Source organism: Hyperolius riggenbachi, chromosome 3 (genome assembly GCF_040937935.1).
Source record: "Hyperolius riggenbachi isolate aHypRig1 chromosome 3, aHypRig1.pri, whole genome shotgun sequence".
Lineage (NCBI taxonomy): Eukaryota > Metazoa > Chordata > Amphibia > Anura > Hyperoliidae > Hyperolius > Hyperolius riggenbachi.
Window position 1 is genome coordinate 112,199,833 of NC_090648.1, and position 27,160 is coordinate 112,226,992.

General features: G+C 44.3%; 1 protein-coding gene across 2 annotated transcripts in view; it reads right to left on the minus strand.

Annotated features, from left to right (window-relative positions):
* Positions 1–1,249: 1,249 nt before the first annotated feature.
* The window catches only part of ANTXR1 (ANTXR cell adhesion molecule 1), a 266,350-nt gene continuing 240,439 nt past the window's right edge, over positions 1,250–27,160 (minus strand). For both annotated transcript variants that reach the window (XM_068274807.1, XM_068274808.1), the window contains exon 18: positions 1,250–5,764. In XM_068274807.1, the coding sequence (XP_068130908.1) occupies positions 5,489–5,764 (276 nt within the window). In that variant the 3' untranslated portion in view covers positions 1,250–5,488. The remainder of the gene's footprint in view (positions 5,765–27,160) is intronic.

Consider the following 27,160-nt stretch of genomic DNA (forward strand, 5'->3'; position numbering starts at 1 on the left):
CAGTGGTTGCTTATTGTGAAGTGCATAGATTTTGAGATTGTTTTCACCTAATGTGGACTCTATTGTGCCCAGCAGACATACCGTGTTTCCCCGAAAATAAACAGTGTTTTATATTCATTTTTGCTCTAAAAGATGTGCTGGGACTTATTTTCAGGGGATGTCTTACATTTATATCAGGAAGCGTTTCTCATCAGAACATTTACTGTTTCCTTTTACTGTGCTGTTCCTGGATTTGAAGGTATGCTACTGTAGTGAACATGTACCTGCCAGTGTTATCCCTGGATATAGCTGATATCCTTTTTTGTGTGCTGGGATGACAGGACTGGTGCCCGATTGGCACTGCACTGCTGGCTGCCTCGTCCTCCTCTCTTACTTCTAACTTATATTCAAGTATGCTCAAAATTCCAGCTGGGGCTTATTTTCAGGGAAAGAGGGTATTGCTATCTGGAGAGTGATTGCAGTGTGATCGTATCTATCAATGCAACAGTTTTATTTTTAAAGCCACAAAGATTACTCCCTAGTACTAAATGTGAAGATGTCACATTGGTGCAGAAACAATATCCCTTCCTTCCTTAACAGACACCGAGTTGTGATCGTAGGAGTATAGGTATGGTACACAGAGTTTTTTTGAGTACAGTGGAACTTTGGTTTTCTTTCCAGAAACATGCTTGTAGTCCAAAGCACTCTTATATCAAAGCAAATTTCCCCATAAGGATTAAAAGATTAAGGTAGGGTCCAGGATGATTTAAAAGTAAAAATCTACTTACCTGAGGCTTCCTCCAGCCCCTGGCAGCTGTCCTGCGCCCTTGCCGCAGCTCCGGTGGCCCGGGGTGCCCTCCGGTACAAAATGCCTCCTGTGCTTCAGCGTGCAGCTCACAGAGTCACGCTGACGTCATCCGGACTGTACTGTGCAGTAGTTCTGTACTGCGCAAGTAGATGCCAACCTGGCGAGGTCGGCATCTGCACCGGAGGAGACCGGGAGCCACCAGAGCTGCGGTGAGCGCACGGCAGCAGCCAGGGGCTGGAGGAAGTCCCAGGTAACTAGATTTTTACTTTTTAATCATCCTGGACTTTCCGTAATGGAAACTCAGATGATTCATTCCACAATCCAAAAACATTGACAGAAAAACATTTAATACAAAGTACTGCACTGTATAAAGCAAAAATGTAAAAAAAAAAAAAAAAAAAAAAAAAAGACTCACTATAACTAACAGAATCTTTGCTATCTGTGATCTTACCCCGATCCTTTTTTGTGTGTGTGGCTTTAACAAGGAACTATCTAATGACAGTCGCTTTTGACTACTTTTGAGGATTTCACAGAAATGTTACATTGCACAGTCCCTACACTCAGATTATGTACAATTAAGTAAAATCCTGCAGTCGTCAGAGGAAGAACCATCAGCTCAGTTGTGCTGACATCACGCGCGTATACATACTGTTCTTGCATATCCATACGTTTGTTGCTTATAAGTATATATTTCATAAAAAAAGTTTGCTTTTCTTGCAAAGTGCTTTTAAACCAAATTACTTGGAATACAACCCAATGTAATGTTAAAGAGGAACTGTAGTGAAAATAACATAATGAATAGAAATTGCAGTGAATGAATTGCAATAAATATTTTTTACAGTATTCATTTACAGATTATTTAGTCAGTGTTTGCCCATTGTAAAATCTTTCCTCTCCCTGATTTACATTCTAAAATGTATCACTGGTGGTGACATCTTTAGTTCTGCCAGGAAATCTGTACAGAATGTTTCGCTACTAGAGGGAGCTACTGCTTGCTTGGCAGTTGGAAAAAGCTGTTATTTCCCACAATGCAATGAGGTTCACTGACAGCAAACTGTCAGGACCATGGTCATGACATCACACTGTGGGAGGGGTTTCACCACAATATCAGCCATACAGACTCGCCTGAGGATCTATAGTTGACGTTCCTCTTTAAACATTACAATATTCCTCTACATACGTTATTACTTTGTTTCAGATTTATTTTCCCCACATATTATGCAGTAAAAATGTTTTTGTATAAATGTCCCAGACATTTTGCATGGAAATTCGGAGAGATGTGTTCAAGAAGATAAGTTTACAAAACTGCAGAGACAAGCTGGCTAAACAAGGACAGTAAGTTTTATGAAAAGCAGGCAAATAAAGAATTTCCTATAGTATACGGTGTCACTGTGTTTCCATCTGTTTTACATTAACTTTTCCTTTTCTCGGCATTCTGCACAGGCAGTAGTGGCAGCGCACATTCCACAATGGTCAGCTCACATACACTGTTCCTCTTGTGTTATGCATAAGAAGGTGAAGAGATGGCTCATTGCAGAATGGTCACACTCTTACAATGCTGTGTTGGGAAGTATCCCATAGATAGCGGACAGTGGTGGTCACTGCTATCTCTGCTTAGATTAACATGCATTTTTTGTATTGGCTATACATCTCTATTGCACTAAAGATATTCATATATTTTTAGCTATCGTTCACGCTTTGTTGTCAGCTCTGCCCTGGCATGCAAATTGATCTATTATTATGCATGTTCAAGTAAACCAAAAGCCTGTGAACGAAATCTTTGGCGGTAACGAGGGACTGGAGGATGCTGTGGGAAGCCTCATGAGAATCCAGAGACTTCCCTCTTCTCAGGTAAGCATTTTCTTTTTGACAGGAACGTCGGCTCGGGAACACTTTAAACTGGTTATCATAGAAAAAAAAAGGCCCGCTCGACATCTGCTGAATCCTTAAAGGACTTACGGGCCAACGGAGGAAAAAAAGTTAATTACCTGCATCGTCGTTTCAGGCACGGAGGACCGCGTCCGCGCCTTCCGTGCCGATCCGCCGGGTCCCCCCGCTCATTATCCCCCCGGGCTGGCTCCCGACCCCACGGCCTGGGCTCTCCTGCCTCTCCAAAGATGGCCGCTTCCTCTGGCCGCGGCTGCGCAGTCCGCCTGGCCGCGAGTTAACTTTTTTCCCTCCGTTGGCCTCGCAAGTCCTTTAAAAGCAGCATCTTTATCGTGTCACAGAATTACATAGCAAGTAATAAGGGGGACCCAAGGAGCACCCCCAGCCACAGCTGCAGCATTTCCGATCCTTTCAAGACCTTAGTCGTAGGACCTGAAAGGGTTAAAAACGTATCAGCTTATGCTGGAGGCACGCTTAAGGACTTTCCTCTTCTATGATTACTTGAAAGAAGTAGCCTTCTGTCTGCTCCACTGTATCCTACAGACCAGGAAGTGGGGTTTGAGCAGTCTTCTTTTGTCTTTTTCAACTTAAACAGGTTCTCTTTGAAAGTATTAAACTTTCTTAAGTATTAAAACTCATTCTCAAAAGGGGACTGCTCTATGTTATGACCCCTTGGCTCATTATAAAGCTTGGGATATAGTTTAAGTCTATACCTGGTTCTCTTAACTGCTGAGCACAATACAGATTTATAGAATACATCTCCGCTGTCTATTTGTGATAGACTGATGGTTAGGAAAGATACCTAACTTTCTAGGAACATTTATGGTGCAAGACCTGCCCTACAAAGCAGCCAATATGAAAGCATTTGTTGAACTAGGGTCCTTGTTATCACAGTTGATAGCTCACTCGTGACATTTATATACCGCTGGCTACAAGTTATTAAAGCCATCTAAATCCGAAACTGAACAAGACAATTTTAACAGCAATTAATATAAATGAATATGAGCAGTGTATAGAAACAAAGTTTTGTATGTAAAATTGGTGTCATGGACAAAATGTGCTTGCCACTGCAGTACAACTTGCTTCCTCTCCTTCTAGATTCAACTGGGAGGAGGATCAATCAGGAGTGACCAGGTAACCCAAAATTAGGAAGAAAAATAGATGCCTTGCTACTTTTACCAGCATCCCTACATTACAGTGAAAACCAAGTGACGTACAAGAAGTAGGTGGGACCAATTGTAACACCCCAGTCTGTTAAGCTAAAGGTAGGCAGAAGAGGTCTTAAACCTGTATGGCAAGTAGAGCTACTCAACTGCTCTTTCAATTTGGAAAAAAAAAATCAGGTACAAATACTAATAATTTGCCCTAATCTAGCCTTGTTCAATCTAGAATTTAGTTGGCCTTTAACCCCCCTTTGTCTATCACAAATACATAGAGAATCTCCATGAATTACAATGCAAGTGTCACCATTTACCACCAATATATAATAAAAATTAATGTGCAACAGTGGTAATTATGTGATCCACACAGAAGAACTAGATGATAGCAACGCCCCAGTACCCCAAATAATATACTACAATAAGTAATTTAATCTACATAATGGCTACTTAAAAAAAGAATGCAAGTGTATACATGCTATAGATTATCCCACAATTCCTCTTTGGCAGAGGGCTCAGCAACGCATTGCGAAGCTCATACTTAATCTGTTATAGAATCTGCGATGGCAGTTTTTTTCTTTTAATTGCAAAGGTCCAGCCTTCTACTTTTCAAAAGTCTTATATAGAATGCAATCCCCTTCTATGGAGATTTAGTGTTTCATCATTTTATTCGTTCCACTTCAACAACCATCTCCCTGGAGGCACATACTGAGGTCCAAACTTCCGTTTTTTCTTGCTAGTCTTCCAAGTCCTCCATCTCGCTGATAATTATGGATGCTTACACATGACAAAGCCATTTTATTACCCTGAGGGAAATCAGAAGATCTTTGGTTTCTTATATATCCATGAGATTCAGAAGCTAATGACTTGTGAAGAACTATCCATAGTTCCCGCCTTTAGTTACTTTTTGTTTCTAAAACTTTGAGAACTTTTAGATTAGGTAAAACAGAACCAGAACATCCATTGAAAGAACCTGAACAAACACTGGACACTGGAGATGCCTACATCTTTTGTGGTGATGGGCCAACTTGATGTAGTCTTTTTCAGGAAACTTTCCCATTACTCTTTAGATCATAAATCAAGAGATCTGTTAACATGCTTCATAAAGTAGTTCGTTTTTCTGAATTGCTGTTCGGTCTTCCGTAGAAAAAGCATATTCATTTGTCCCTCTGTTACTGTTTTCCTGATCTGATTGCATCTCATCGTGGTAATGAACTTACTACTTCTCTCAACTAAAAACATATAAAAATCAATGGAGGCAAATGTCAAATTAATCCGTCACCTATCATCATTAGCCGAGTTAGTATTGGTGGTCAATAACTGGCTTAGGAGGTTGTCAAATTGAGAATGTTTCTCCTAGTATTCGTGGGAGAACATATTTTATTTTATCCAGTTTATTTTAAGTCATTATATAAGTTGGTTTCCTTATGGTTTCCTTCTGAAATCATATAGGTTGAGATGGTATCTTGTAACTTGTGGATTTCATCGAAAAGGTCAGAGCCACGACATAACATGGCTTAGTTCTGGAATAAGTGGTTAGAAGAGTGCTTTTGGTAAATAGCTGTTCTGTCCAATTGCTGAACATCACATCCATCCAAGAAAAAAGATTTAAAGGCATCTCCAGCATTACTGGAGACAGTTAATTGTGCAAATATTTCTAAATTGAAGGACGGGGTGGTGGTCTACTAGGAGGCGGAGCTCTGCCTGGAGGTGAGGCTGAAGGTGGTGGAGGAAGAGATCCGGTCGGGGATGGAGTTGGGGGTGGGTAGTGCATTGGTTGTGGAGGAGGACTTGCTGGAGGAGAAGGAGTATAAATGGGGTTATGGGGTGGTGTATAGATCGGGCTAGATGGTGGTGTCAGAAGAGGAGCATTATTTAATGGATATCTTGGAGGCATTGGCTTCTTCTCCCTTGTAAAATTGATGCATCTCCCCTGGAATAAGAGCAAAAAAAATGATTAAAATCTCATTCACGTTTCACTAACAAAATAAAACAAAAATGTAATTGGATACATAATAATAAAACATAGTTCTAAAATCATTAATTATACTCCTTGTTACGTTTTACTGAAATGACAGAATAGGTAATATATAATATAGGTAATATAGCACCTTGCACCTCCCTAAACAATAAACTTATTGCAAAATGAAACTGAAGACCAAACTTGTTATAGAACTTTAGAAAAGAGCTGGGAAGGGCTACATTGGTGTTTTCCAAACTTGTCCTCAAGGCCCACCAACAATGCCTGTTTTGTGGAAGTCCACAGATGTGGATAATTAATCAGCAGTCCTGAAACACTAATTACCCCTCCTGAGAATATGGTTGTTTTCAGGAAGCATGCGCTGTTGCTGGGCCTTGAGGACAGGCTTGACAAACACTGGGCATGATCATAGATCAGGTTTCTGTCTGTCAATGCTGGTCAAAAACAATTCCTATCATGTATATCTCCACAAGCTCAGGAAGAGAAAGTAATTTATCCAATCCAAATCCCAACACGACTGTGTGTGTCCACTGGAGAGTTTTCACCTCAATGCTTCCTAAGCTTGGTGACCCTGCCATTAGACATGATCAATGAGATGCAAATAATTTATCCTAGCATTCAAAGTCCATGAAAATTATATGCAGCATGAAATTGGACCAATCAGAATAACTTCCTGTCAGTTTTTGTTGGTCCAAGTTCAAGCTGTATAACATTTACATGAAATTTGGGTCATGGCAATAAAAAAAAAAACAACAACAAAAAAAAACTCACAGAAGTTTTTTTTACTTTTACTTCACTTTTTTTGCGGTCTTGTGCCCTATTAGAAAGATTATGCATCACATCCTGTTTTGAAATATGAGATTTCTGTTGTGATCTTTTATTTTACATGATTAGTTGGGTTGAAAAAAAATGTCTGTCAAGCTCAACCAGGAAAAAGGCATGAAATGGGCCTTAACCCTCACATATATGTGTTGATCAAGAGGAAGAAGAAAAACCATTACAAGGCTTGGACCAATTAGCTCTTAAATGGAAAACAAATCTTTCCTGACTCCAGATGGCAATCAGATAAAATCCCTGGATCAACACAGCTGGGAATTACCCTGTAATTATAGCTGTGTATGTCCTTCAATGCAAAAAAAGCATTTAAGCTCCCCTTAAACGCAGATATAGATTGTGCCATAACTACTTCCTGTGGTAATACATTCCACATTTTTTTTAAACAATACATTTCGAATTTTAATCATCCTTACAGTAAAGGACCCTCTTCTAAATAAATGGCAAAACCTTTTTTCCTCCATGAGCAGATCATGCCCACTAGTTCTTTGCACAAGCCCAAGGACAAAATGCTCATCTGCCAAGCTTCTATATTGCCCTCTGATGCAGATATTCATGTTAATTAGATCTCCTCTAAGGCGTCTTTTCTCCAGACTAAATAAGCCCAGTTTATCTAACCTTTCCTGGTAAGTAAGTTCTTCCAACTCTCTGATAAATGTTGTTGCTTCTCTTTGTAGACAGATCAGAACCTAGAAAATTCAAACCTTTTCACGGGTGGTTGACTGAAGCATGACTATGACTCAAACCATATTGGTTTCCTCTAGAAATGTAATATGATTGTGTCATCTTGTTATTTTAGCTAAAAATAGCGCTTAGCACTTAGTTATAAGAGGTAGGGATATGCTGATCGGAATGTTGCGCTGTTACTGAGACACAAAGTATATGAAGGCTTCAGCTAGGCAATGTACAGTGTAAACAGTCAGCGGAGAAGGAGTTAGCACCCTGGAAAGCCTGATTTGACTTTCAGGTTCCTGTCCAGAAATGACACAACTGCCTCGCTCACTTAAAGCAGCTGCTGGAACACATAGAGCTTAGCAAAGCCCAAATAAATTGCACTGAGATTTGAAAATATGTGAAATATATGGCAGTTTCTTTGGCTGCACTCGCCGTGGAAATCTGACTGTCAGCTGAGGTTCATATAAGGATATTAACTCGCTGTAACAAGTTCCGAGACTCTTTGGCTGGCTATATCCAATTCTGCAAAGGAAATACACTATATAATAAGATTCAGATTCTCTCACACATACATACTTGGCGCAGTTATAGAAAGCATAGACACAGTAAAAGTCACCTTACATAACAGAACAGAACAGCTAGTAATGATGATTCTTATTTCACCACTAAATACTGACTGTAGGATGCGGTGATCTATCTACTCCACACCTGATCTCTTCTGGGCAGCTGGGAGTGGAGACAGTAACTGTGTTGCATTTCACAGGGGCCACCTAAGACTCCAGAGTGTTAGGCAATCACTAATGTCATTTCCATGTCTGCACAGATTAAAATAGGCTTACAGTTTCAATATGATGAGTGAGTAATCGGCTTTGGCTTCATGCCTAGTACGTAACAAAGTACAGTATGTTGTTTATGAAGACCAGTGACCCCTTGCGCAAGAAAACCCACATTACTCCCATCCCTGCACCCCATCACCAGAACCCCATCCCCTGCCACTCAAGGTGGGGGGAGGGGGGGGAAATGGCACACCACCCAGCTAGTCAGCAGTGAAGAGAGGCGAGTGGCACAAGAGCCACACCCCCTGCAGATTGTGCCTGCCTCCAGAAGCCAAGGGGGGAGGCCACATTGGAAGCTTCAGCATAATGTCATCACTGGTGTTTTAAAAGGTTGTGTATGGGGAAAGTGAAAAAAAAAATTTCACGTCAGACAGTAGAAAAAATTGCCACATTTTTTTTTTATATTTGTTTTATGTAGATTGATGATTTTTTTGTATTTCTTGTTTAGGTCTATAGCTTAATTTCTATTGTCTATGAACAAACAACACATAACTTCGGGTATGAGGAAGAGGATGTCAAATTATTGCGCAGTCGATGTTCTCAACGGCTCAAACCCCCAACCAGATTTTATTAAGCTAAACCCAACACAAATCATGTTACCCAACAAACCCCCAGAGTAGCAAACCCCATCATACAGGCCTTACTCATAGATTTCTGCTGGACTACGGCTTGTCAAGAATTTGTACATCAGGTTTAAACCTGTCTCTAAAGCAATGTACATATGTTGGTCTGAAGTCTGAACTAGGCCACGGCAGACAATAACCTCCGCCATGATTGAGAATCGGTAGTCAGACCTGCATGTGTACAGCAGCCACATGATATCTGCTAAAGATCTGTCATGCTGGATCTGCAGCTGTCCAGACTTATAATTGTACTGTTCTCCTCGCTTCCCTGTCTGTGACACATCCCTCGTTCTCCGTCTGCTTCCCCCATATCAACAGACATGTTGCTAGCCGGGAGGCTGATGACCTGTCTGTACAGCATCGGCTCTACTCTTATGCCCAAGGGATCATGTACCAGTCCTTGCCGGGTGATAGAGGTCCTTCAAAGATCCTCCTGTAAGTATGGAGCTTTAAGTACAAGTAGTATCTTGGTTCTTTGTCCCTCATTAGAGTTTATACATATTAAATTATCTTTTCAGCAGACTGGTGTGATCTCTTAAGGCCCGTACACCTGTGCTGACTGATGTTGGCCATCAGGAATCAGGACCTGATGGCCTGTATAGTCCCCTGGATTACAGAGACACATATCTGACGATGCGTCCTGTTGCCATGCAGGAAGGCGGAGGGACGCCTGAGTGCGCGCATGTAACATCACGAAACGAACAGGGCGAGTGGTGTAGACAAAGCAATTCGCCGTCACTTGGCTGAGTTGATCTGCCCGACGTATCACTAGCCAAGCAGCAGTTGTTTGTTGGGGGCTGCTGTACACAAATCGGATTATTGGCTAAGGCGGTCGTTGTTGGCCACCTCAGTCTTGCGTATGTACACAGCTTTAAATGTCCCAACTTCTTTAATTTCAAGATTGAATATGATGAAAATGAGTCTGTAGAAATGTGATAGTTGTTTTAGATTTCTGGACCCTCAAAGTGCTTTGCAGGCATATGAAAAGGAGGTTCTGGAATCTATTAGATGGTCTACACAGGAAGAATATATGAGCTGAATTCCTGACAGTAAAACGTGATATTATCTAAATCTATGTAGTAAATTTGGGTTGATGGGAAGCCAGAATGGGGCTAAATCTGTTTTGCATAAGCCCATGTGTAAACAATATCTTAGCCTTGCCTACACTGAATCAGAAGAGCATCCATGCTGTGGTGATAAATGTAAAAGAAAACTCTTCACTCATGGTTTCGGTACATGGGCTACTCTGCAGGAGAGACTTGTACCAGACTACATTACAAGTCTCCTGTATGGAGTCAGGGGCTTAAAGTCAATGTTACCCGACCTAAAAAAACAAAATTCAGATACTCACCTAAGGAGATGGAAGGCTCTGAGTCCTAATGAGACTTCCCTCTCCTCTCCCGGTGCCCGGTCCCGCTCAGGACCACTTCCGCTGCCGAAGGGAGGTTTCGGAAGTCTTCAGGAGCACTCGGGCTTCTGAAGACAGGCCGCTCCGTACTGTGCATGCGCGAGCGCCCTCTATGACGCACTTGCGCGTGCGCAGTATGGAGCCGTCTGTCTTCGGGAGGACTCAGCTCCCGAAGACTTCCAAAGTCCCCCGTGGCGGGGGATTTGAACGGAGGATCCTGAGGGCACCAGGAGAGGAGAGGGAAGGCTCATTAGGACTCCCTCTCCTTAGGTGAGTATCTGACTTTTGTTTTTATATGTCGGGTAACACTGGCTTTAACTACAGCGGAGCAGCCCCTGTAACTGCAGGAGGACCCAGAGCTGTAAGAGGGCCCTAACTACTACTTCACTCCCTCTGATAAAGGAGTCCATCCTTTAAATCAGCTATTTTTGGGGCTACACTTGTTATGGGGGAACATATTGTATGAGCGGAGATCCCATATGGATCAAGTCATCCACGTTTGATGACGTTATTCCTCAAAATGTTAAGAGAACTATAAAGTTCAAAGTTTCAGGGGGAGTTCCAATCCTGAAGGATAACCCGCCATGGGACAAATGGGTACAGGTTTGGACACAAGACGATCACACTTTGTTACAACGGTTAAACAAACAGAACACTAAGTTAGAGGTAAGATTTCACCATGATCCAGGTGATCTTAACGAGGTAGAACACAAATATAAGCAGGTGAGTTCCAGTCTGACCTGGTGGAAAAGGTTTTCCAGGGACACTCGGACTGGGCCTCTGCAGTTCAAAATTTCTTCCTACACCCACTAGTCGTCAGGATGGGGATGACAACTTTGGGCATCATTATCCAGGTGAGGTGGTGTGTTAAATTACGCAAAACAAATTAACCTGGTCAAGAGATTGGTGCCTCATAAACAATCTCAGGAACCAATATTTCCAAATTAAGGGACATACAGGGTTACGGGTATAGGTTTAGTAGTACCTGTGATGGAGCTGATTGTATAAAGGCGCTCTTTTAGAAGGCACCTGGCACTGCTCCGTTGTGTAACAGACAAACGAGTTTCACTTTTCTGTGATCATGCAAGTTTGGGAGTAATACGCAAGTGACGCAAATGCTGAGAATGTGGTATAGAGGGACTTAGAAGTAGGGCATCCCCAGAGATTCTGGTTACAGGAAGACCAAGAGGTCTTGCCCATTCTCCCAGGGATAACCACCTAGAGCAGAGAAGGTGTGTGAGCACGAGCATCGAAAAGTGAAACATAAAGAACAAAAACCAGGTACTGTTGGGTTCAGAAGCAGGGATCTGCAGATCAAGTCTTTTTAGGGGGGATTGTTATAATTTAAGTAGGCCTCGGTGATTTGGACTGAGTTAGTCAAAAAGGCTTGGGGTGCAGACTTGCCCTTTAAGGGGATTTTCTCTTAGAGAGAAAATCTACAGTTCTTTCAGCAGAACTAGGACATACCAAGAAGCTGTTCTATAGACAAGGCCACAGGTCTCACTGACCTCAACATGTACACCACAAGAACAGTAAACAAAGCCATGTTTATTCAACATGGAAATTCTTTGTATCTAGGGCAAATATCTTATAGAATATTAATTGAGTAGGTGTGTGTCCTGACATCACAAGGGATCTGAACCAATCACAGATGGCTCAGATGATTTCACATTTAACTCTTTCTGGTTCAAATAAAACCGACAGCCGGAGTATGGAGCAGCACTTGCCACTTTCTGTCTTGCTACCTGTCCCTGCTGGCTTAAACCTTTATATAATCCATTTCTGTTCTGATATGATGTATGCTGTACATAGGTAGTCTATAGATGATGTAATATAGTATAGACATAAGAGGACCTGATTACCTTCAGCAGGAAGGTAATCACGAAGCTGTAACGCAACGCAAGAATCTGCTTTGCTAAGATGTGACGAACTGTATCTGTATATCTGTTTACTGAATAAACTCCTTGTACTTTGAAGATGCCTGAGAACGGTCTATCTCCAATAATGCTTGCTTTGTTGTGAGTCAAGTTATCTCACAGTCTGTGAGGTGCAACTCTAAGTTGCTGGTGCCGAGAGAAACATATTGTTTATAACAGATGTGAAGACTACATTGTCCACGCTTGTTTTTAGACCCTTGGAAGATGGGTCACCGGGCTGTGATGGTCACAAGGTGTAGGCAATGGAAAGGGTGTGAACATTGGGGGGCCCAATCAAGCTTTTGCTGGGGGCCCCATAATTTATAATTATGCCTTTGTACGGAGCCACACTTTGCTGCTGATGTGACAGTTAGATGTGTCCACATTCAAGACAAAGACAAGACACAGAACATTTATATTTGCTGTTTTCCCCGGTGTACTCAAAGCGCAAGAGCTGTAGCCACTAGGATGCGCGCTATTGGAAGTAGCCAGTGAGTCTTGCCCAAAGACTCCATGCTGTATAGGTCCTGGCTTACTGAACAGGAAGAGACAAGCTTTGAACCCTGGTCTCCTGTGTTAGAGGCAGAGCCCTTAACCAGTACACTATCCAGCCTCTACTGAATCACGTTATGTGCCATGAAGAAGTATAAAGAGTGGGAATTACCAGAGATAACATTTGTAATGTAGGGCCTGTACACACTGTCATATTGCTGAGCTGATTTCAGCAGTGCATAACAGTGTGCGATACGCAGGGACATCAGGCACTGCATATATATGTCAAGAAACAGCCGCGCCCATGGCAAACAATGATCCACAATACTCCACTACCACAGATCAGCTGATATGATGCACCTTAGAAGAACCAGCAGAGAAAACTCACATGGGGTGCATCACCTCAACAACACACACTTGTGCTCTACAGGCACTCTCTACCTCTTGTGCTCTACAGGCACTCTCCCCTGCTCAGCCGCAGGCTTCTTTTTATTCAGCATATAATAGAAGATTTCCCAGATTCTGTTCATGAATACGGTTTCCACTCCACACATCCAAGCAGGCGTCCTCTCACATGTACACCAGTGGTGCGCCCACAGGCTGTGGCCTACGCGTTTCATCGCACGGTTGTGACTTATTAGGGGCTGGTACATGCTGCTTCCAAAATGCATTATCCTTGCATGTGCCCACCTTCTTCAGCGCTTAGGCAGCACTGTCTGATGGGGACACTTCTGCGTTGTGTAGCAGCGTGTTCTTACATCACACTGCTGCGGTCATTTCGTGCACAACACATTGCTGTAGCATTAAGTGTAATTGAATGGGATGAACGTTGCAAAATGCACAGCCACTCGCTTTGCAGAGCAATTCCTGGGCCCCAAGTCTAGGTTCAATGGAGGATGGTGCGGCTGCACTTAGCACTTCCCAATCACCAGAGATAAGCTGTACACAACTGCATTCCCTATTTCTGCAGCACTGAGGAAGCATTTGCCAAACAATTATTATTCCAATGCAACTGCTGAAACTCATTCATAGAGAGTAGCTAGCTAACTTTAGTAGGAGCTATTTCAGCCAGATTCACTATTTCCCTATGAGGAACATACAGTAGTAGCGCCAGCTGGAGCAGGGGCATCACTAGAGGGGGGCAGCCCCTGCAATCACAGAGCTGTGTGTGTGTGTGTGTGTGTGGGGGGGCAAGTATTAACCTTCCCTTCCTCCGATACAGGGCACTATACTTCAGTTCAGGGTTTTTGTGGTTACACATGTTATCGGTGTGAAGATTATGATGCCACACTTGTTTTATGACCCTTGTGAGATGGGCTCCAAGGCCGGTAAGGGCACCAAAGGCAAGGGAAAGGCTGTAAACATTGGGAGGCCCCTAAAAGTTGTGCTGGGGGGAGGGGGCTCATGAATTGTAGTTATGCGACTGAGCTGGACTCCTTCTTCCTGTATGCTGAGGGTTAAAATCATGCTGATACACATGCATCCGCAGCCCACCTCACAGCTGTTTCAATAATATATATATGACACTCAAACAACTGTGTGTCTCTGGAGCTTCAAGAGAACACTGTGTTATCTGGAGCTGTCCTATGATCAAGCTTGATAATCGTCACCAGTAGAGCATAAAACACTGATCATCTGGTTAACCACTTCGGGACCAGCACCCTCTGCAGAGGGTGCTGGTCCAGTAAACCGCCGCTTCCCTACGAATCGCCGCTAAAATCCGCCGATCCCGCCGGTCACATCGCTCTGTCCCCGCCGCAGGCTGCTCTCTCTGCCGTCGCTATGACAGCAGAGCGCTGTGCACCGGTCAGGAGTCACTTTCATTGGCTCCTGACCCTGTCACTCAATGTAAGCCAATGGGAACGGCTTACAAGAATGACAGGGCCAGGAGCCAATGAAAACGGCTCCTGCCCGGATTACAGTGCTCTGCCATCATAGAGGCGGCAGGGCAGCACATTGCGGCGGGGACAGAGCGGCGACAGGGACGGGTGGGGGCGCGCGGTGAATGGGACATAGAGTTTACGTCCAGTCAGAACCGGTCAGAAGATAGATCAATAAATTATTCATATATGCTGTATAATTCGTTCCTGTTGTTTCATCCACATTCAGCCTGCTAGTCATCATCTTTACTGCTGGCAGACAAGTAAAAAAAAACAAAAAAACAAGACAGCGCTGAACTGCCATCATCTATAAACACACCCATTGACAATGTGATAGAATAAAAGGTTGCACTGAGAGACTTCTCACAGTTACTCCCCTATCGCCTGAGGAAGTGGGCTCGACCCGTGAAACGTGTCACAACAAAAAGTAATAAAATTTTAATAAAATTGTGATCTATATTGAAACCCATTGGGCTCAATTCTGGTAGTGTTTAGTAAATAATTACCTCATGGAATTGGGTTTACCTCATGAGGGAAATCAACTTTTGAATTCTGGTAGTTTAAGTAAAGTTTTACCTCATGTAATTTCATGAGCTAATTCATGCGGTAATTTTCTACTAAAAATGTGTGGTATTTAGTAGTGAAATACCTCACACTTGAATTCTGAAGTGAAATAAGGTGCGTGTTTGCATGTCTTTTACCTCACGTAATTAGACCTACCTCTACCACATGATAAATGCAGTGCTGTGACAGAATTGTGATATCTGTCACATAACATGGAGCCTTTTCAGCTTGTTCTGTGCCCCCATATTTTGCTAAAATACGTAAAAGTGATCTGACCAACAATCCCCCCCCCAGCCCCAGCTTCCATTTTGTTTTAAAAAAGAAAAAGTGCTCCAAACCCTGTACAATCCTTCATCTGCCCCCCCCCCCCCCCCCAACATTGCCATTCCCCCCCAAAAAAGTAAAAATGCTCCAACCCATGGCCTCTATTTAAAAAAAAAAAATTTAGTAAAACTGCGGCAAACACCGATTTCTCCCCCCCCCCTTCCTCTGGTTAAAAGTGCTCCGAGCCCCCCCCCCAGCAGCCTCTAAAAGTATAAAATGCTGTAAACCCCCCCCCCCCTCCAGACCCCCAGCCTCTAAAAGTAAAAGTACTCACACCCCCAGTCTCTAAAAGTACTGACCCCTCACCCAGCCTCTAAAAGTGCTCCGACCCCCCCCCCCCTCTCCCCCCAGCCTCTAATAGTGCTCCTACCACCCCCCCTCCCCCCAGCCTCTAAAGGTAAATGAGCTGGATTTTTTTTTAATGGATGCCTATAAATTTACTTTTCATAGGTTTCTACAAAATCAAATACACCTTCCCTCCTCAAAAAAAAAAAAAAAAAAAACATCTTCCAAAGACTATCCTAACTTATGGAAGACAATTAAAGACTATGGCCTCGATTCATAAAGCATTCCCGCATGCGGGAATGCAGAAAACGGCACACTTTACCGACCACACAGCAAGATCTGTATTCATAAAGGCTTTTCCGCATGAAAAGCCGACATTCGCGAGCAAAGTGATAAATCACCGCCTTGCGCGGTGATTATCACAGCAAAAGTAACAAGTGGTCAATTCATAAAAATTAGAGGTAGCGGTATGCGGACGGGTATTACCGCTACCTCTGATGTGGCGAGAAGCGTGCGGAATCCGTTGCAGTGAATGGGACAGACCTCCCAAGCAGCTGCAGAGAGAACACCGCACGGAGGGATTCCGCCTGCTTCTCCGGCTTCCGCATGTCTCCCGACAGCCTAACGCCTGCCTACAGCGGAGTATCTCCGCACGCCTGTCACAACAGGCAACATTTTTATGAATTACCACCCTGAAGGCGGAAATACCGACAGCGGTGTTTCCCCGCTCGACTTTCCCCGCTCGCAGGCACTTTTATGAATCGAGGCCTATTACTTATTTGCTGCAGGCTTACCACTGAAATACCTCATGTTTTACCTCACTCTATGCATTTACCTCATGTTTTACCGCGTGTTTTACCTCATGTTCTGAAATGGAGAAAAATCTTTCAGAATTGATAAAAGAAGAGGAAAATAACTCATGAGGTATTTTACCTACCAAAAAATATTTACCTCACATAGCTACCAGAATTGAGCCCATTGTGTCATCTGTTGGGAGGTAAGTGCACCACTGCCTCCCACTTTTAAATGGTTTTTAGTGTATTTTATTATTTCTGGCACCTCTGTTTATCCTATATCAGTCCAGTTGTTGTCCACCCTTTCTTGCAACTACAGAGAGCAACTTCTTAACCTAAGAGGGCTTGGGTCTAATTCCCCATCTGCATTTACAGTGGTTGCCTAAGTGGTAACCCACACTTGTAGCCTTTCTAGCAAACATTTGTTATAATTTCAGCTGTCAAAGTTTAATCTCCTGCAACAAAACCTTTACATTCTGCACAATAGTTGGCTCTCGGATGTCTCCCCCTCTCCCCTTTTTGTATTCAATATATACATATGCACAGAGGGAAAAACTGCTTGCTTGGGAGTTGGAAACAGCCATTATTTCCCACACTGCAACAAGGTTCATGGACAGAAAATGTCATGACCATGGCCATGACATCACACAGTGAGAGGGATTTCACCACTTTCTGAATCACACAGACCCCCCGATGATCTATTAGAGAAAAGGAAAGATGGAAAAGGGGACATTGGCAATTGAAATCCTGGGTAATAGTCCCTTTCTAAGTATTTTCTAGGCAGGGAGCTGCAGCCTACAACATAAAGCAAAATGTTATAATGCCCTGAACTACACTGCAGTATCTGCTTGGCATCATACCTACCGTATGAGGAGTGTATCGTGCAGAAAGTATTCAGACAGAAGCAATTTTCTGACCAATTACAAAGAGGCTGCCATAAACAGCAAAGCGATTCCAATTTACAGATCTTAATGGGTATCAATCTAAAGTATTTGGGCCATTGATAAAAGATAAAATACCATGCACATTACAGCCTTCCAGCATAACACACCTCAGTGTTTGGCCTGTGCCCAGGTTATCATGCCCCCAGAGCAGCCACTATTTAGTGTAGTGGTAAAGGGCAACACCTTTGATGTAGGAGACCAGGGTTCAAATACTGGCCATAGCTAGAACTTAACCAGTCAGAAGCCTTACTAATGCTTCCTGGTGGCCTACTGAGTGCGCTATAAATGGCTGTTCCTTTCAAGTAAGTACTTTGAGTCTAACAGGAGACAAGTGGGTTTGGGGGAAAAAGGTAGCTTTGGTCTGCTAGGGGACCCTTTAAAGTGAACTCAAGGTGAGAGTGGTATGGGGGCTGCCATATTTGTTTCCATTGAAACAATACCAGTTGCCTGGCAGACCTTTTGATCTATTTGGCTGCAGTAGTGTCTGAATAACACCAGTAACAATCATGCTGATAATCTTGTCATATGTGACCATACATTTGTCAGAAACACCTGATCTGCATACGCTTGTTCAGGGTCTATTGCTAAAAGTATGAGAGGCGGAGGATCAGCAGGATAGCCAGGCAACTGGTATTGCTTAAAAGGAAATAAATATGGCAGCCTTCATATCACTCTCACCTCCGATTCACTTTAAACAAAGAATACATTGCTGTTTTTCTGCATAGAATTGCATACACTTAAAGGGAATCTGAAGTGAAAATAAACTTATGAGATAATAATTTGTATGGGTAGTACAGCTAACAAATAGAACATTAGTATTACAGATATGAGTCTCATTTTGTTTCCAGTACAGGAAGAGTTAAGAAACATCAGCTGTTATCTATGCAAAAGAGCTTCTCTGCAACTAATTTAGTCAGAAAGCAGTGCTTTTTTCTGAAGCAACCTGTCTCTCACTGTTTCTTGTTTGTTTAAGGTTTTTCTGCCAGGAAGTTCAAAGGGTCATTAGCTCTGCTGTTTCATCATTTAAAATACAGAATGTAATTTGTAAACTGCAAATATTAGAGAAGGATGCAGTGTCATAGAAATACAGCTATATAACTGAAAACAAAAATAGGAGACTCTTCGTTTTGCTACTAATGTTCTATTAACTATCTGTACTACACATACAAATCATTATCTCATGCGGTTTTTTTTTCCGCTTCAGTGTGACTTTGATATTATCAGTATATCCTCGTTATGCATTTTAACAGAATTACAGCATTAATGGAAAATTAGATAAGCATAAGCCGGCTGCTACTGATGCCGTCCTATTTGCCTGAGATCACCTTTTACATTACGCCTATATGCCTTTCTTATGCATACATTCTCTGCTGCATTGAGCAGTGTGCTGTATCTCATTACCAGTCAGTGATCAGAGTGCTTTTACTATTCATTAGTGCCAAAACCACAAGATAACAATCAGAGGTCTACTGAGGGCTTCTCCCCACAAGATAAGCAATAAGAGTTATCAGAAAACCCTCGTAATCCAGATGTACTTTTGGCAGAGATGGACCCAAAGAGGTTACAGCCTAGAATGAAGTTTCTCAAACTTCTTATCATGTGCTGCTCCTTAAAAATCATACAGTCTACTCCAAAACATCTGGAATGTTTTACCGAGGATGTATCCATACACAGAGGATATGGAAATGTATAAAGCTATATTTAATACAGTGAAAAATGCTGGAGAATGAAATGTAACCAGAATACACCATTGCGTTTGTTGATCTACAGGGCACTCAAGTTCTTTTAAAAAGAGAACCACATGCAATGCCTGTTGTGAAAGCCCCTACACCCATTCCAAATGCCATATGCTGTCCAGAGTGAGGTCTTATGACCATAGGAGACATAGACGTGAAATCGAAGGCTGTGTAGGGAGTTGTCCATAAGGGGTTTGATTCACTAACCGGCACTAAGCTGGTTAGTGTGCCTTATCACTTAGTGGGCACAAACTACAGCGCTTACCTTATCCGAGGTTAGTGTGCCTTATCTGCAGTTTGCGATGTAGCTTTGTCCATCTTTTAGTGTGCACAAAGCTACTTAAGGCACACTAACTCAGATAAGGCACACTAACTCAGATAAGGCACACTAACTCAGATAAGGCACACTAACTCAGATAAGGCACACTAACCTCAGATAAGGCACACTAACCTCAGATAAGGCACACTAACTCAGATAAGGCACACTAACTCAGATAAGGCACACTAACTCAGATAAGGCACACTAACCGGCTTAGCGCCGGAAAACTTTTTTTTTACTGAGGCGCTAACACTTAGTGACGGTTAGTGTGAATCAAGCACATGGATTGTATCTGTCACTGAGGGTTGTCACTATCGCTGGCACTCTTCTGAGGGTGGTTATGCACATAAAACGCATCAGTTGACCAAGTTAGTTTAACTAATGGGGCAATCAGGACAATGCCCTTCCTTGGTCTCTTCTGTTGCTGAAGGCACGTACTCCTATACGAAGATACGGTTAACAGCACAAAAAAACTGTACTTTGTAGTTAATGGAAATGCAACTTCTTTCTGCTATTTACAAGGCCATTTTATTGACATTTACAAGAAAGGTCGGCGGGGTATGGATGGGGGAGAACTATGCCAGGGGAAAAACATCTGCCCAACAGACCATAACAGATGTATTTCCAGTACTTGCCAGCTGCCAGTGTCCATGTACAGAAAATCAGAGGCAGGGTTCACACTTATTAAACTCCCTATAAGAAGATGGAGGCTGCAATAAATACAGGGGTACAGCGAGCAGCTCCCCAAAGGTAAGTAATGCCTGCCAAACTCCCCTCCATCCAGCGGCACACTCCATTTACAAAACTTCCTTAAAGGATACCCGAACTGACATGTGACATGATGAGATAGACATGTGTATGTACAGTGACTAGCATACAAATAACTAGGCTGTGTTCCTTTTTTTCTTTCTCTACCTGAAAGAGTTAAATATCAGGTATGTAAGTGGCTGACTCAGTCCTGACTCAGACAGGAAGTGACTACAGTGTGACTCTTACTGATAAGAAATTCCAACTATAAAACACTTTCCTAGCAGAAAATGGGTTCTGAGAGCAAGAAAGAAGTAAAAAGGGGAATTTCTTATCAACGAGGGTCACACTGTAGTCACTTCCTGTCTGAGTCAGGACTGAGTCAGCCACTTACATACCTGATATTTAATTCTTTCAGGCAGAGAAAGAAAAAAAAGGAACACAGCATAGTTATTTGTGTGCTAGGCACTGTACATACACATGTCTATCTCATCATGTCACATGTCAGTTCGAGTATCCTTTAAAGGACAACTATCAAAGTTAACTAAAATTCTAAATGCCACATGAATTTCCAGTTATTACTTGCAAATAGCAATACTAGGGCTTTTTTTCATATCTTATGAGAAGAAAATATGACATTTACGGGGAACAGTGTTCACTATGGGTATTACTATGAAGGACTGTGTCCTAGCAGATCCAGCAGACAGAAATCATCCTCGTTGGCTCCAATACTGTGAGTAAGGGCTCGTTCAGACTATACGCGCTGCCGTGCACATTTTGGCAGCGCGCATAGTGTGCGACATGCAAGAACGTTAGAAGGGCATAGAGAGCCCTTCTACCATTCCCATTGTATTGCGCTGCACATTTTTGGGAATCGCAGCGCAGATCCCATTCACTGTAGTGAATGGGATCTCTAGCGCAGCGCATAGTGGCGCAGATGGCATGCGATCGGATGTGTTAAGTTCCGATCGCACAGCTATCTGTGCTAAATGATGTGAACGAGGCATAAAATGTGTTCAGAATTATATAAAGCAGAACTATAACTTCAAATGTGTGTAAATAGCTGCAGCTGTGATTATGCAGTCTATGAGTTCTGTCTCTCTCTCTCTCTCTGCCTCGCAGTGTAAAATAAACAGTTTACAGCCAGGTTAGGTCCACACGTCTCCCGTTCCAGATCGGATCTGTGTCAAACTGATCAGTTTTTCTGAAAAACGGATCTGTATGGTAGGGCATGTCCTGGTCTGCGTTGATTGCATCGGTATTTACGTGTCCCTGCTCACCTCTCGCCGCCACCGCTCATCCTGCCGCTGGTCCCGCCTTTCAGTCCCTTCTACAGCCTGGAGGCCAGCAGAAATGTGGCTCTCCGTAGGCTGCAACAGGCCAATTCTGCCTAGCAACAGAGTGTATTTTCATTGGTTCAACATGAACCAATGAGAATGTTCTCTATTGTTGAGGATTACCATTGATCTATTGCAGCCCAATGAAGAATCCCCATGCTTCTGTCGGCATCCAGGCTCTTTGGAATGGACCGAGTGGTGGTGATGGACGGCAGGGGGCGTGAGTATGACGTCACAACGGTGACAGGATGCGGGCGAAACGGGTGACGCGGATGCGGCGACTAGCCTTGTGAGAGCGGACAGTGTCCATCCTCATAGGCTTCAATTGGACACGTTTTCCTATCTAGTTCGGGAAAAAGTGTAAAATCCGGACTCTCTGCAACGTTTTTTTTCTGTGCAACACGATGTGCAATCCCTGAGTGGGAGCGGGTCCTATTTTTAACATAGGATCCACTTCCAGCATTTCTGCAGAGCTCTGTGGATCTGCAGAGATCTGTGGGATACGTTTTTAAAACGTGTGAACCGACCCTTACAGTTTAGCTCTGCCTCCCCCTGATGCTGACACAAATTAGTTACATTCAGCTGGTATAAACAAAGATATTTTTTCACACACGCTGTGCTGAGAGACCTCTGAAAAGCATTTAAGTGTTGCTGGCTAAAAGCTCTATAGGTATGTGGAGAAACAGTTTCTTTGATAGTTGTTCTTTAAGGGGAGGTAGATTTGATATATTTTGTAAACTAAGTGCTCAGGTGCCTTGCTGTAGAGAGATTGATATTTTGGTGACCAGCTGTAGAGTGAGAGAGGAGGAACACATGAAAGCCAATAGTAAATCCATCAAGTACCTGGACCCCCTTTGCTCCAAGGCCCCATAGTAGCTGCTATGGCTATTGCTACGCCCCTGGATTAATATAGTCATATGTCATTTGTTTGTATAAAAGCACAATTTTTATTTGAACATCTTAAAAAACTTGACAGTGTTATAATTTGAGTTTTACAATACCAGTTGCTTCATCATTTATGGCACTGCAGACCCCATGAGGTAAGACAATAATAAACTTCTTTGCGGCTTGGAGGAAGGATGGCAGTGGAAGGCAGGATGAATAGGGATAAGCAATTGAATTCTGCAGAATTCGAGTTCTGCATCGAAATTTCGGCATTGGAACACGGAATTTAGAATTCTGAGTGTGAACCTGGCACACTGTGAACCTAGCCCCATACAGTGGTGTGGTCAGTGTGTTTTCAAAGTGGAAGAACATGACCTTATAGCCCTTTACCGCAGGGTTCCCCAACCCTGTCCTTAAGTCCCACCAACAGTACATGTTTTGCAGAAGACCACAATGCACAGGTGAGGTAATCAGTGTCCCAACAGAGCTGATTAACCACCTTTGTGGATTTCCCCAAAACATGCACTGTAGGTGGGCCTTGATGACAGGAAAGAAAAAGAGAGAACACCAAGAGACCAATATAGTGTAGTATGTACTGGTAATGTATAATTGGAAGAGTAATAATATTAATTTAATACTCACAAACCAGGGTTACCAAGTAGGCAATAGAGTTGGGCCGAACTTCCGATTTTAGGTTCGCGAACTTCCGCGAAACGTTCGGTTCGCGGAAAAGTTTGTGAACCGCAATAGACTTCAATGGGAAGGCGAACTTTGGAAAAAAAAAATTCTGCTGGCCACAAAAGTGATGGAAAAGATGTTTCAAGGGGTCTAACACCTGGAGGGGGGCATGGCGGAGTGGGATACACGCCAAAAGTCCCCGGGAAAAATCTAGATTTGACGCAAAGCAGCGTTTTAAGGGCAGAAATCACATTGAATGCTAAATGACAGGCCTAAAGTGCTTTAAAACATCTTGCATGTGTATACATCAATCAGGTAGTGTAATTAAGGTACTGCTTCACACTGACACACCAAACTCACCGTGTAACGCACCACAAACAGCTGTTTGTGTGAAAAGGGAGACCGAGAGCCCAATATAGTGTAGTATGTTGTATAAATAGAGAAAAATGTTAAAAGTAAGTATTATACTTACAAACCTGGGTTGCTCTAAGGCAACCACTGTATACGCAGGTGGGGAGATTAAGCCTGACCCCACTCAGGACTAAGATGTCGCTCTCTGTAGATAGGAAAAGAGGGTATATGACCCTTCCACCAAGGGTGGACAACTTAATATGCAAGGATACAGAGGCGCCAGTAGGATAAAACAAGAGGTGCCAAGCTATCAATATACTCAGAGCTGTGAGATACTCCGTTCGTTTATTGCCTGATGAAGCGGGATGTTTGCCCGTGAAACGCGTTGCACTTTTATGTAGGAGTATGTGAATAAATTGTGATTTTTTTTCTACAATCAACAGCGATTTTTGTCTGTTTGTGTGTGGACGGTCCACCACCGCCACCTAAACCGTTTTAAACCTTTTATCTTGTTTTATCCTACTGGCGCCTCTGTATCCTTGCATAGCTGTTTGTGTAGTGACGGCCGTGCTGGACTGGTGCGCACCATGGCGAGAGTGCAGGTTTTGGTGGCTTTACAGCCCATATGGTCGCCTGGCTGATGTAGCTGAATGACAGAACAGTGACTATCCAGCTGATCAAATTTGGTCTGACCACAATGAGGCAACGACCTTATTATCGTGGGTGTGCCCCCCGAGACACTCATCTAGGCACCGGTCATTGCTTCATTGTGATACGCAAGCCCCTTAACCACGGCAAGGTAATGATCACGAAGGGGAATGGGCGCATGTACATGCCTTTTCTTTTGTTGTTGCAGCTGCCCGCAGTGCAGCCAGAAAAATTAGGCAGTCATGTACACGCACCAGAAAATTATTACAGCGGCCGCTGCTAGCAGCGGCCTAAAAAATTCAGCAATCCGCCTGGAGTCCCGGACCCTGTTGGTGGTGGCGGAGAAGGTAGTCAAGCGGCCTGCAGGCAGACATGCTGTGTGGAGGGACTGGGAGCGACTTAGTCTTCTTGGGGCAGGCCAGGCAGCCAGTCACACGGCGTGCAGGCAGAGATGCTGTGTGTGCGGGGACTGACTTAGTCTTGGGGCGGGCAGCAGCCCTCCGGGATCCATGCCTCATTCATTTTGATAAAGGTGAGGTACTTAACACTTTTGTGACTTAGGTGACTTCTCTTCTCAGTGACAATGCCTCCAGCTGCGCTGAAGGTCCTTTCTGACAGGACGCTTGCGGCAGGGCAGGAGAGAAGTTGGATGGCAAATTGGGACAGCTCTGGCCACAGGTCAAGCCTGCGCACCCAGTAGTTCAAGGGTTCCTCATCGCTGTTCACAGCAGTGTCTACATCCACACTTAAGGCCAGGTAGTCGGCTACCTGCCGTTCCAGGCGTTGGTGGAGGGTGGATCCGGAAGGGCTACGGCGAGGTGTTGAACTAAAAAACGTCCACATGTCCGACATCACCATGAGATCGCTGGAGCGTCCTGTCTTTGACTGCGTGGACACGGGAGGAGGATTAGTGGCAGTGGTACCTTGCTGGCGTTGTGCTGTCACATCACCCTTAAAAGCATTGTAAAGCATAGTTGACAGCTGGTTCTGCATGTGCTGCATCCTTTCCACCTTCAGGTGAGTTGGTAACAGGTCCGTCACTTTGTGCCTGTACCGAGGGTCTAGTAGTGTGGCCACCCAGTACAGCTCATTCCCCTTGAGGTTTTTTATACGGGGGTCCCTCAACAGGCAGGACAGCATAAAAGACGACATCTGCACAAAGTCGGATCCAGTACCCTCCATCTCCTCTTGCTCTTCCTCAGTGACGTCACATAAGTCAACCTCCTCCCCCCAGCCGCGAACAATACCACGGGAAGGTTGAGCAGCACAAGCCCCCTGCGACGCCTGCTGCGGTTGTTCTCCTGCCGCCGTCCCCTCCTCCTCCTCCTCCTCCTCCCCCAAAGAAACAACTTGCTCATCATCCTCTGAGTCTGACTCGTCTTCTGCACACGACTTCTCTTCTTCCTCCTCCTCCCCCCTCTGTGCTGCCGCAGGTGTTGAGAAAACAGCTGGGTCTGATGAAAATTGGTCCCATGCTTGTTCCTGCCGTAACGGTTCCTGGTCACGCTCATTCGCAGCTTCATCCGCCACTCTACGCACAGCACGCTCCAAGAAGTAAGCGTAGGGAATTAAGTCGCTGATGGTGCCCTCACTGCGGCTCACCAGGTTGGTCACCTCCTCAAACGGAGCCTGCATGCATTTTTCATCAGAGTCCAGTTGTCGGGCCAGAACATCCCCATCTTCCCAGACTGTTTCATTCTACTGTAGTTGTAGAGGTAGTGGGTGACGGCTTTCTTCTGTTCTAGCAGGCGGGAGAACATGAGCAGGGTCGAATTCCAGCGAGTCGGGCTATCGCAAATCAGGCGTCTCACCGGCATGTTGTTTTTCCGCTGAATTTCCGCAAAGCGTGCCATGGCTGTGTAAGACCGCCTTAAATGCCCACAGAACTTCCTGGCCTGCTTCAGGAAGGCCGCTAAGCCAGGGTACTTTGCCACAAATCTTTGAACAACTAGATTCATGACATGTGCCATGCAGGGTATGTGTGTCAGCTTCCCCATATGCAAAGCGGCAAGCAGATTGCTGCCGTTGTCGCACACCACGTTGCCTATCTCCAGGTGGTGCGGGGTCAGCCACTCATCCACCTGTTTCTTAAGAGCAGCCAGGAGAGCTGCTCCAGTGTGACTCTCCGCTTTGAGACAAGACATGTCTAAGATGGCGTGACACCGTCGTACCTGGCATGCAGCATAGGCCCTGCGGAGCTGGGGCTGTGTAGCTGGAGAGGAGAACTGCCACTCAGCCAAGGAGGAGGAGGACAGTGAAGAGCATGTAGCAGGAGGAGAGGAGGTGGCAGGAGGCCTGCCTGCAAGCCGTGGAGGTGTCACAATTTGGTCCGCTGCGCCCTGCTTGCCATTGTTCACCACCAGGTTGACCCAATGGGCTGTGTACGTAATGTAGCGGCCCTGCCCGTGCTTGGCAGACCAGGCATCCGTGGTCAGGTGGACCCTTGACCCAACGCTCTTCGCAATAGATGACACCACTTGCCTCTCAACTTCACGGTGCAGTTGGGGTATGGCCTTTCTCGAAAAATAAGTGCGGCCTGGCATCTTCCACTGCGGTGTTCCGATGGCCACAAATTTATAGAAGGCCTCAGAGTCCACCAGCCGGTATGGTAACAGCTGGCGAGCTAACAGTTCCGCCACGCCAGCTGTCAGACGCCGGGCAAGGGGGTGACTGGCCGAAATTGGCTTCTTCCGCTCAAACATTTCCTTCACGGACACCTGACTGCTGCTGTGGGCAGAGGAGCAGGAAGCGCTCAAGGGCAGAGGCGGAGTGGAGGAGGGTGCCTGTGAAGGTGGAAGGGAGAAAGCGGCAGAAGCAGATGATGCACCTGAAGGAGGAAGAGGAGAAGGAGGGTGACTTTTCTTTTGTGTGCTGCTGCTGCTTTTGCTCAGGTGGCCATCCCATTGCTGTTTGTGCCTTTTCTCCAGGTGCCTTCGTAAGGCACTTGTCCCTACGTGAGTGTTGGCCTTTCCACGGCTCAATTTTTGTTGGCAGAGCGAACAGATGGCTTTGCTCCGATCTGAGGCACACACATTAAAACATTTCCACACCGTTGAGCCACCCTGGGATGTG